Source organism: Lactuca virosa, chromosome 6, assembly GCF_052849685.1.
Source record: "Lactuca virosa cultivar CGN04683 chromosome 6, Lactuca_virosa_CGN04683_v6, whole genome shotgun sequence".
Taxonomy (NCBI): Eukaryota; Viridiplantae; Streptophyta; class Magnoliopsida; order Asterales; family Asteraceae; genus Lactuca; species Lactuca virosa.
This window is the reverse complement of record NC_136431.1, coordinates 263532329-263545175: the sequence shown is the minus strand read 5'-3', so window position 1 is coordinate 263545175 and position 12847 is coordinate 263532329. Positions and strand designations below refer to the sequence as shown.

The 12847-nt window shown below is 37.4% G+C and overlaps 1 protein-coding gene across 1 annotated transcript; it reads right to left on the bottom strand.

Moving 5' to 3' along the window:
• Positions 1 to 598: 598 nt before the first annotated feature.
• Positions 599 to 3535, bottom strand: LOC145120445 (putative pumilio homolog 8, chloroplastic). Its single transcript, XM_079056270.1, has 5 exons — positions 2082 to 3535; positions 1839 to 2001; positions 1598 to 1761; positions 1044 to 1302; positions 599 to 961 (listed from the first exon to the last, which is right to left on the bottom strand). Exons 1-5 carry the CDS (start codon positions 3038 to 3040, stop codon positions 842 to 844), a joined length of 1665 nt encoding a protein of 554 aa, XP_078912396.1. The 5' UTR covers positions 3041 to 3535; the 3' UTR covers positions 599 to 841.
• Positions 3536 to 12847: the final 9312 nt, after the last annotated feature.

The following is a 12847-nucleotide window of genomic DNA, read 5'->3' as shown; positions in this document are numbered from 1 at the left end:
TTGGGTGAGCGATATTAAAGAATGTGCTTTAAAATATAAAAATGTATTTACATGCTTGTTATAACTTATAATTGTTAAAATCTTAAAAAAAATGACTTAGTTACTTTTAATAAAATATCAGTCGATATTCCGAGTTCCCCACACAATTTATTGTTGCACAATGTATGAGTTATATATATGGGTATACGTCCAGTTAAATATAATGGTTACATAAGTAATGTATACCTTCTCGCAAGCTTAGAAACTACTTCTTCTAACTATAGTTAATCCCTTTTTAAGAACACAGGTAATAGTTCTTCATGGCATAGACACATATGGATAGAGAAAATAGTATATATATACATTAAAAAAAAGTATGGGGCAATCAAGCAACACAATTATCGAACACCAAAAATAAAGTGAAACAAGCCTAAAAACACACACACACACACATACAGTTATCACGAAAACAGATAAATTGCAGCCTTCAGAGTTGAACTGATGTTAAAAGTAAAGTAGCCTAAAAATACACAGTTATCATAAAAATACTAGTGTTATAATATGTACCGAATATCGAACACCAAAAATAAAGGGAAACAAGACATTTCCATTTCCAGCCAGACAAACATTAGTAAATAGTAATATGTGATTGTAATAACAACACTATAACTCCACATTCAAGAGTGTATACAACTTGAGATTATTCCCTAATTCATCTTTTAACACTAAACTTAACACATTAAGTAACAACAATTTCACTACAAACACAACACAACATATATATGTAATATCTATATCAAACAAGACATTGATTTCACAAACTACATTTGACCTTCCAAGTATTCACAACTTCCAGCTCTTTCTAGATGCCAAGAATTCTCCTCTTTTCAAACCACGCCAATATCTTTTTACCATAAAGATTGCTTCTCATGGACGACATGTTGTCGGATATCACCTCTAGTAGACATTCGTACATGAACCCCTAAAAAGGATAAAATGGTCATTTACTCGCTCGCATTCACAAGAGTGTAAAAGGTTGAGAAATAAAGAAACAATTAACTAACCGTGGAAACGGTCAACGCTGACTGGATGACAAAGTTTGCATACGGATCCACAAGAAGCATTGAAGGATTTGGGCTTGTGATCAACTCCATAACAATTTGGCTTGAGATATCTTTTCCTGATGCGATTAAACATTTTTCAACCACATTACTCGCGTATTTGTTGCACGATAGATTTGCAAAATTCCCTTGAAGCTCCCTCACGAGGTGTGTAGTGAAGTCAAGTACATTCAGCCCCACCATGTGTTGCAGCACATAGTTTCTAGAAAAAAAAAAAAGTTTAGTCTTACGTTATGTTTGGTAGATTAACCGAAAAACTATATTTTTTTCTGAGTAGCTGATAAAATAATAATATTTAGTAAAATTTAGGAACATGAAAAGACTCGACGAGATTGATGGAACTAGACAAGAGATCTTGTCCCATAATGACTAAAAGATTTAGATAGACTGGACAAAAGATCCGGTCTCATCTTGTTCTGTATTGTTATACAAAACAATACATAACTTATACACGTCTTGTATAATAATACAGAAATGATTTAGCTAGATATACAAACCCGTAAGGATCTTCTGCTAGATGGAGCGCATCTGCTAAAATCTGAGAAACCAAACGGTTTCTAACTTCACCATGAGCATGCTCCACGCAAGCCTGCAGCACACAACAACCACTTCTATCTGTAGCAACTTGGAAACATTTATCTGCTATTTCATTCAAGATAGGCTGCCAAATGCAAGATTGATATTAGTCGAATTCGAAGAAAATTACTTTACATGTTAAAAAATTAAACACAATAATACCTCATTAACCTCACTAGGGAAATGAATCAAGCAATACTGAATAACATGATGACCATTTGGATCATTAGCCAATCTAGCGGCACCAGGGCGGAGAGCCGCCATTGCTAAGGCTATCTGATATGGGTCTGTCAAGTTCTCTAATAATTTCTGCATTGCTCTAGTCCTGCAAAATAGCAACAACATACTCATATGGTTCTCAAGATCACAATTAGATTAAGAAAAATAGGGAATAATTAAACGTACCCATGTGGATTCATACAAACAAGAACCATTTGAACTGGGACATCGGTCAGGGAAAGAAGTATCCGTAATTTGTGATCATCGTTGCAAACTGAAATGAGCTTCTGAACTAAGTAATTCCCGAACTGGTCTTTCATGAGATCGGTAATGGAGTCCAATACCTCATACAGAACCATTTCGATCTCTTCATTTGTTGGGTTTTCGAACTTTGATTGAAGTAATCGACAACCATTTTGATCCTGGGCTAGCGATAGGATCCTGCCCCTCAATTCTTTTAGCGACAAAAAGCTCAAAAGCTGGTGATTTCGAAATCTAGTTGAGATCAGATTATGATTATCGCTAACAGGTCTTGAAAAACTGGAGTTGTTAACGTTTATGGTGTTTGGAAGAAACGTTTCATCGAGAATTTGAGCAGATGAGTTTGATGAACAGAGGAAATATGGATTGAGTTGTTCCGTGTGGAGCAAGTCGGACGATTGGTCAAAGTCAAACCCAGAAGAACGAACCTCTCTGTTGCGCCACAGGGGTTGTTGCTGATGTTGACGAGGGTCCACCGTAAAGGGGTGAGCATGGCCCACACTGGAATAAATCCTTCGGTTACTGTTACCGGTGTTTCCACCTCTTAAACCACTATCGCTCCGAAAGGGATGAACGGAACCCTCGCCGATGCCGATCGGAGATCCAAAACCGCGAAATTCGCCGTGGAGATTCTCGGGGAGGAGCTTCGGGCTGTGGAGGTGAGTGGTGGGGGAGATATTGAGAGAAGAGAACGCACTACATACATCTTCATCCACATCGATTGAAGGAGGAAGAGAACTTGCTATCTGATCCCGATCGTACCCCGGCAAAACACCGGAATCGGTGAGAACCCCCGGCGAAAATGACTGAAAAGTACCTTCGTCTCCGGTTGCATAATGTTGCGGTGGGGTTTGTATTATGTTGTTATTTCTCTGAGGCTTCATTGCATCAAAAATCAACCAACCAAAAAGTTATTACAGACAAACTTTATGCGTTTGCTCCAGTTGAGGGAGGGTTTTTAATGGGGTTTTATAGGTGGGATCTTAGTTTGAAGAAATATATGTATTGATTGCTAATAAATATCATAAAAGAAAAAGGAGCGTTTCGGAAATTTGGAATATGTTGAAGAATTGGAATTGAACTATGATTTTTGCTTGATTAAATTGGTGTATGATGATGATGATTATGTGAGAGAAAGGGAGATTTTAGAGCGAGCGAGAGAGAGAGAGAGAGAGAGAGAGAGAGAGAGAGAGGTGGGGGTTGTATGCATGCAGTAAAGGGAAATATTTGCTCATGCGTGAAGGTGAAGGATAACCAATGGCCGGCGTCTGTCACCTTAAATCGGCAACTTCCGTCACCGTTTAGTGTGTGTTTGCAGGTCGTGCCATTCTTAAAGGTGGGTCCACATATTTGCAGAGGAAATATTTTCCACTTTCTGTCTATTTGCTCTTTCCTCGTTCCTTCAACATAAATTTATGTTGAGAACTTGAGATATTCATAAATATATTAGTATTTGTTTTCATTTTGATTATTTTTATGATATGATGACATGATATCTAACAAATTAATATTTTTTATATAGGGAATTGTGTTTTTAAGTTTTTATCTAAAAAATCATTATTTTACTAATATTATTATTATTATTTTCAGAAAAACCATTTATATTTCTTAAATTTTTTAGAAAACACACTTATATAAAAAAAATCAAAAAACATCATTTTTAAGAAAAATATTTTTTACTTATATACAACATAATTTCTAGACAAAATTGCAAAAATGATTCTTACAGTTGTCAAAATTATATGATTTTTGTCCAAAATTATATTATAGTGTAAAGTGGTCCGATTTTTGATACCTTGAATATTTTTTGTCCAAAAATGTTAACTTTAACAGGTTGACTGTTCACTCTTTCAAAATACCAATTTTATCCTGATCATTTCTGCAGCAAAACTACAATGACCATTTGTGCATTTCTTTATTTAATTTTTATTCATTTATTATACATTAATTCTTTTTAATTTTCTTTTTATTAGATCATTTTTTATTGTATTATTATATATTAACAAATGTTATTTTTAATATATAGTATTTATATAATAAAAAATATTTGTTTATTGTATTATGAGTTTATATTTAGTTAATTGTTTTTTAATTTGTTTTTAAGGGTTTATTTCTCTTTTGTTATATTATTATTTATTAATAAGTATTATTTTAAATATATAATCATTATTTATTAAAAAAAATTACTTTATTGTGTTATAATTTGTTTTTTAGTAGATTAGTTTTTTTATTGGATTATAAGTTATTAGCACTTACTTTTTAATATATAATATTTATATATTAATAAATATTATTTTCTTGTATTACTATTTTTTAATTGTTTATAATTTTGTTTTCATTGTTTTCTTTATTATTTTAAATCGAAAAACACAAAAAAATCTCACTCACCACACATCTCAAAATTTATTTTAAATATTTAGAAGATAACATATTTTGGACGACACCACCACCATCACCTAATTTGGCGGTGGTGGGATAGGTGAGATTTTTGTAAAAATAAATTAGGATGGTGGTAGTGTTATAAAAAAAGAATTAATCCAATAAAAAATAAAATTAAAAAAAAAACTAAAAGAAATTAATAGTTTAAAGACTAAACTGTACAAATGGTCTCTGTGGTTTGTTCAAAATTGTCACTTTCGTCCAAAAAAAATTTGGACTAGCACCAGAGGTCCAAAGTTTTCATTTTGTTGCTTGTTTGGTCCAATTTGTTCTGAATTTTTTCAAAATGACGGATTTGCCCCTCTTAATTTGATTTTCTCTTTTTTCTTAATTGTATTTCTGATTTTCAGATTTAAAAAAAAATAAAAAAATAAAATTAAATCTCTCTCCCTCTCTCTCTCCAGATCTATAATTTATTCCAAATCGAAAAGGTATTTCTCAGATATGAAAGTCGGTGTGCCCCAGAACAATATTACGATCAGTCTACCCAACCCATAGATTTCGACTGTGTATGTGTCTTTGACTGGAAACCTCCGCCTGCAAAACCTCCGCCTCTCTTAACTGCAAATCCCCTCTCACATCTTATTGATTCTGACTGTGTATGAGATTTCCATCGAGATCTTTGATTCTTACTCTCTCTAATTGGCAATTCGGTTTACCTGTAAAGTCTCTATTATCGCTATCAGCCCATCTCTCCCAATCTTCGTTCTTCTTCCCTCAAATGTAATCGATTTTAGGGTTACGTTTGTTTGAATTTGAAGAGTCGAAAACGTAGTCAATGGACAGAGCAAGTGTTCGACACCGTTCCAAATCTTCAAGAAGCTGGGATTGCAGAGTAGAAAGCTTCTTTCTTTGTTCGAAGTGAGTCACGAATATAAGTTTGAAGTACAAATTAGAGATATCGATACTCAAATCTTCAAGAAGCTTCATCAGGTTACCATTATGCCCCTCACCGTGAATATGTTGAACTATTGTTTGATTTATTTGAACCCTAACTCTACACCGTTATTTGATTTATGAACCCTATCTTTGTATGTGTATCTAGATTTGTGTACACTATTGTGGCTCGGTGGTAATTTATAGATACCTCCATTATGATTGAAGATGCTCTAGAAAACCTAGAACCATTACTAACCGTCAATGACTCCAAACACAACACTGTTTTGCTATTAAGAGCTTATTTGGGTGATCTTTACTCTTTATGGAAGCAAAGGATTGAAAAGAGAAAACTGTTTTAGTATATTACAGGATGTGACCATCGGAGGATTTGGTTCTAAGTGTCGAAGAAGGTGTTCTGATTCCAAGTCCTGAAACCGAGTTGATAATCGATCTGGTGGAAGATGTGATCAAGCAGAGTCAAGAATTGAACGAAGGTTTATGGGTGGATTTAGGTACCAGTTCTAGTGCAATAGTTATTGGAATCGGGAGGATTTTATGGATTAGGATTGAGAGAGAATGTGGGTTTGTGTGTTTAAGAGAGAGAGAAAGAGAGAGAGAGATTTCATTTTTATTTTTTTTGTTTTGTTATAAAAAATTATAAAAATAAAATAGAAAATGCCAATTTTCTTTTTTATTTTTTCTTTTAATAAAAAAAGTATTTAAATAATAAAAAAATGAAAAAGAAAAAATATAAGGGTAAAATAGTCATTATGAAAAAGTTAATAGAAAACTAGATCAAATTCGCAACAAAATGAAAAGTTTGGACCTCTGGTGCTAGTCCAAACCTTTTTGGACCAAAGTGGCAAATTTCAGCTAACCACAGGGACCATTTGTGCAGTTTTGTCTAGTTTAAATAAAACAAATCATTTTCGTCATCTATGTCTTCAAAATCTCCCTCTTCTTCATCTTCCTCCCTGGATCCCTCATTCTCGTCATTAGATATTTATCGTACGACTTTGTAGTTGAGGTTAGGCGCAGTCGTTCCACACGCGTTATAGTAAAGGGGTGACTCAAACCATTCAACCTGAAAGATTTCATCTGCTTCTGTTGAATCATAAAAGTGACCCTCTTGAACTTCAGCTACCGCAGCCCTCGAGAATCCGCAGTCAGATCTCCTTCAGCAACCGCACCCGAAGTCATCATCAACCGCAGTCACTCTTACTAACTAGATTACTTTATTTTTATTGTAATACTCTTTATTGTCCAGTATGCCTTGCATGGCTACTCTTAGAGATTTGATCCATGTAACTCCTGAGTCTATATAAAGGACTCAATCTTTCTGATTCAAAAATCAATCTTTCACATCTTCTACAATCTATCGCAACTTCTATGCTATCTAATATATCTCTCATCTCTATCTGATTACGCACCTTAAAATCTCTCCTTACTCTCAAAGTTCACTAGAACATTACTGAATATTATTACTCTTCGGAGCAAGTCATTCGTGACTTAATCACTAAGTTCGATCTCACTTACTAACTTGGTCTGAATGCATTCCATGTTATGAATCAACTTATGTGTATACTTGATATATCACCTGCTGTCATTTATATTCCTTACATTTCCGCAACTAACACTCTAACTATCTAACTCGTTAACTCTTTATTATTGTTGAGCTTTTAGATCCTTTGAGATAAACTATTCCGCAACTGTACTTGTTCTAACGTTTGTTCAAGTGTCTCAAGTTTTTTCTCTCAACAATTGGTATCAGAGCCATAGTGGTTGCTTTTTGAAAACAAAATTCTGATTTTCAAAGGGCCTTCTATACCACTGAAGCACATTTCTTTAAAAAAAACTTAAAAAACAAGGAAAAATGGCACAAGCATTATCTCTGAATGTCTCCAACGGTGTTGGTGGTTCGAATCGAGCCCCAATACTGGTTGCAAATGAATATCATCATTGGTCTCAAATAATGGAAAGGTACTTAAGAAGACTTGGTAGAGATGTATGGCGATCCGTAGAAGAAGGACCACATGTCCCTGTTCTTACACCAATTCAAACTGATGACGCCACAGCCAAACTAGGAGGAGGACAACCAGTCATGAACCGTCCCACCAAGGATGATCTCGATAAAATGGAAAATGATGTTGTTGCTTTTTATGAAATCTCTTGTGGAGTTGCTCCTGACAACTTCGACATTATCATAAACTGCAAATCAGCAAAAGAGATCTGGGAAGTTCTCAAAAATTTGTACGAAGGTTCAGAATAAGCTCAAGACAAGAAGCTTACAACTGCACTCAATGAGTTCAACAACTTCAAAGCTCATACTGGCGAAAGTTTAGAAGACTCCTTTAAAAGGTTCAATCTGATAGTCACCAAGTTATCAAATGCTGGCACCATCCGCAACAACCATGAAACAAACCTTCAGTTTCTCAACGGTTTGGGAAGACATTGGACTACTGCTAAGATGATAGTCCAAGGGGATAAAAAGATTCATTCTTTGTCCCTCTACAAGCTCTACGGGGAACTGCAAGCACAAGAATCAACCGTACTCAAAGACTGTGCTGACTTCGGAGGACCACTTGCTCTTATAGCACAAGCTCCACATAATCAATCATACTCTCCATCGTATGACACTACACCGCAGTCATACGAAGCTGAATCATAGTATGATGATGAAGAAGAATTTCAGAAAGCTATTGCTCTTGTTAGTCAACAGTTCAACAGGTTACCACCTTCATTTCGTAAAAATCAACAGTTCAACAAACCTCCATTCAACCGTAACTTCAACCCGCAGCACAACCATTCACGTTATCCCAAAATTTCTCATCCATCACCGCAATCTCAAAATACTCAACCAAAGGAGGCACCGCAGTCCATTCAAACCTCTGACGCCGGTACTCCCTCAGAAGACAAAACTGATGTTGTGATTTGTCACAAGTGCAACAAAGAGAATCATTTTGCAAGAGATTGCAAGGCAAATGTAGTGAAAGACAGAGCATTCTACCTTAGAATGGCTCAAGAATTGGAAGAAAAAGAAAAGGCTAAGGCATACGTAGCCCATGTCAAAAGAGACCATCAAGTTTGGTCATCCGGAGATGAAGAAGAAGTCATCAGCAATGTCAAAGGAAAAGGCAAAATCTGCATGCTGGCCACTACGGATGATGATGAGTCTACAAAGCTGGAAAAGAACTACTGCTACATGGCAAAGGATGGCACTCTAAGCATCGTCGAACAGGTAAAACTCATGATTCAAACTCTAAACTATAGCATGCATGACTGTCAACCATTCATAGACAATCTTAATGACACATGTGCTGCCGTCCTTACAGACTATAACAAAGCCTTAGATGAGAAGAACATAGCGTCCCAAGAGATGTTTCATATAAGAGGACGACTGGACAACAAATGACTCAAAATGGCTATGTTAGAAAAGGACTTAGAGTTAGAAAAAGATGCAAGAATGTTGAGTGAAACACAACTAGAGATAGCTTTGAACCAAAGAGATTTAGCTCAGAGTGAGATTGTACGCTTAAATCTTTTAATAGAAAAATTGTTCAATGAAAGTGAAGCTATTGAAAATTTGGTGAATAATGGAACTGTGGACAATACATACAATTGGGGTTGGTCCAATGGATATCCTACCGCAAAGGATTCCTCACCCCGGTTCAACAAAGATCGACTGTATGTCCCTCCGGATCGAGAATTTCATTTTCCAGTCAATGACAATACATTTCCTAAAGATATCAGAACACACTTCGGTAGACTTCATAATCTAAGTAATAATTGTGTCATAGAGGAAATTGTGCCTGAAGTTTCGGGTCACACATGTGATCAAATCCCTATCTGTGGCACAATATACCCAAATTCTCATACCTCATCAGTTGTTGATGAAGAAATTGTCATAGAGGGTCCCGAAGTCTCACAGGACTTCCCATCTCTACCCTTAGACCGCAGTGTCTCTCACTGTAGTCATGAGCCACAGAAGTCCCACAAAAGTCCCACTGTAGTCCCAACTCAGACTTACTCTGCGGTAGTCAAATCATCCTTACTGCAGTCATCAATTAAAGGCTCTGTGACTCTTCAGCCAATTCATCATGAATTACCCATAGAGAACTTTGAAGTGGGTCGATGCTCTCAAACCCCTGAATCCTCAAGTTCTGATGACTCAAGCCCTCGTTTTCAAAAAATTTCAAAGGCTTCCAGGAAACCGCATCTGAACACTAATTACTGCGGTTCTCCAAAAACTTTAGCAAAAAAGGCTTTCAAAGAGGACATTCGATCCCGAGGCACAAATCGACAAAACTTTTCTAAAAACAAAAGACATATCAGATTTCCAAAATCTAAGAGTCCAGAAAAGTTTGTTTTCTCTCACTATTTTTCAAAAAACTCTCCCATCAAGAAAACATGCAAAAAGGAATGTACAATTTCAACAGTCATTCCTAATCATCCGACACAACCCAAAAAGGTGTAAGGTCTTTTCGAAGCAATGGTTTTCAAATCTATTCCTCAGATGATCCGAAATGGAAGGGTATTTTACCCACTCCAACACTTTTAAAATCACATCAAAATTTTAACAAGTGGAAGGGCATTTTACCAAATCCAGCAACAAGGTCCAAAGAGTCTACACGTGCTAAATCCTTTTCGAAACAAACTTTTTCAAATTTCGACAGCACAAATGTCAGAGATTACCAACCTCGAACCGGTCACACGTCTACTTCATCCTTTAGACCGCTGACCAAACCAAGTGTCAGAACAAAAGACAAAATTTCAGCATGTCAATGTCAGTGTAGTTGTCAAAATGGTTCATCTCATGTCAAATCTAATTCTTTTCAGAAACCTCGTAACTTTTCCAAAAAACGCAACACTCCAAAAATTCACAAACACCCAGGACTAGGATTAAAAGTTGACACGAAATCAGTCCCTGCAACCTCGGTTCATGCATCACTTAGAAACTCAGCTTTTGGCCCAGGCTCCAAACTAGTTTGGATGCCTAAACTAACCGTGTAATTCTCAGGCTTTGTGCAAGGAGGAACAAGAAGAAGAATGGTTAATTGATAGTGCCTGCTCCTTACACATGACCGGAAGGTTAGAATACCTTCGGGTTTTCATGCAAGTTTGCAACGGTGGAAATGTCACATTCGGCAACAATGCGAATGGGATAATCCGAGGTTATGGTGTTCTTACTACGAGAAACTTCTCTATTCAAAAGGTTGCTTATGTAGAAGGCCTCAAACACAATCTCATCAGTGTTGGTCAACTATGTAAGGAAGGCCATCGAGTTGAATTTGATGACCAATTTTGATATGTAATGACAAGTGATAGGAGCACATGTCTGTTCAAGTCCCGATCCGAAGGTACTATGTATCCTCTGGATGTATCTCTGATCATAGGCAAACCGCAGTTATGATTCCTATACAAAGCAGTATCCGAAGTCAGCTGGCTATGGCACCGCAAGCTAGCTTATCTCAACTTTAGATACATCAACAATTTGGTCACCGGAGAACTAGTAAGAGGTCTTCCAATCCTCAAGTTCAGCAATGATACTCTCTGTCCTGCATGTGAATGTGGAAAGCAATCCAAAGCAAGTCACCCCATGGTGATTGACTCCTCAATTTCTGAACCATTGGAACTTTTACACATTGATCTCTGCGGTCCATCTACCGTAGCCAGTCTCCATCACAAGAAATATATACTGGTTATAGTTGATGACTTCACACGGTTCACCTGGGTCTACTTCTTAAGACTCAAATCAGAAACTCCGCAGATCATGATCAATTTCATCAAGCAAATTGAACTTCAGATCAAGTTACCAGTACGACGTATCCGAAGTGATAATGGAATCGAGTTTACTAATCATCTTCTAAATAGTTTCTTGGTTTCAAAGGGCATCACTCACAACTTCTCAACTCCTTACACACCGCAACAAAATGGGGTAGTAGAGCGAAGGAACCGCACTCTAGTAGAAGCTGCCAGATCTATGCTCAACTTCACACACCTTCCTCTCTACTTCTGGGCCGAAGCAGTGGCCACAGCTTGTTTTGTACAGAACCGAAGCATTGTGTGCAAACGTCTCAGCAAAACACCGTATGAGGGCCTCAACAACCGCAAGCCAAATGTCTGATTCTTTCATATATTCGGGTGTAGATGTTTCGTAATCAACAACAGAGATCACCTCAACAAATTCGCACCAAAGTCTGATGAAGGCATCTTCCTTGGCTACTCCACTAACAAAGTTGCTTATAGGGTTCTCATTAGACGTACAAGGCTGATAATTGAAAGCTTCGATGTGAAATTCGATGACTATCACATCCGTAACACTGCTCCATCAACCGAAACCACAGCAATCCTAGAAAGTGATATTCCTACCTCTTCGGGTCCACTCAACCTAGTTGAAGTAAACTATGACGATATCTTTGACCCTATAGAAACAACCAAGTTATCTGAAGTTCTTGTGTCCCAGGAAGCTCAACAGCAGCATGCTGACATATCTGGTCCTACACCGTCCGATTAGGTATCACTAAATACTTCCACCTTGCCGGTTGAGGGGGAAAACTCAACTTCGGACCATACAACAACCATCGAGGTTCCAGTACTAGAAGATGCAGCTCCAATCCCTATCCGCAGAGACTTTCAACCATCAAACATTTCTTCGGACTCGGATGATGAAATAATAGAGAACATTGACACAAGAACAGACTCGAGGATTATCACACTCCCATCCGCAATCCAGGGGGAACCTTCTCAGGTTCAAAGGGAACTCCCGTCAGCAATCCAGGAGGAACCTTCTTCATCTGCCCAAGCAAACTCTGAACCTACCTTTCCAGTTCAAGACAACTCAGCAGGATGTTCTCAAGTCCAGGGGGAACTGCCGTCTCCAACCGCAGAGTCTTCCGATATTGAAGATGTTCCCTCTACCGCAGTTGCTGATTATCTGCAACCCCGTCTACACGTATGGACGAAGGACCACCCACCAGGTCAAATCATCGGCAACCCATCCGCAGGTATCCAGACTCGATCTTCCAAGGATTTATCTGATCATTGTCACTACGCAACATTTATGTCCTCGGTTGAGCCCCAAACGATCAAAGAAGCATTACTAGAACCAGATTGGATATCTGCAATGCAAGAAGAGCTAGAAGAATTCAAAAGAAACAAAGTATGGTAGCTCGTTCCGAAGCCTAAAGGTCACACCATCGTTGGTACTAGATGGGTGTACAAGAATAAGTTGGATGAATCCGGTGCGGTCGTCAGAAACAAGGCAATACTAGTTGCCAAGGGATATAGTCAACTTGAAGGTATTGACTATGATGAAACGTATGCTCCGGTAGCACGAATGGAAGCCATCCGAATCTTCTTAGCATACGCAGCTC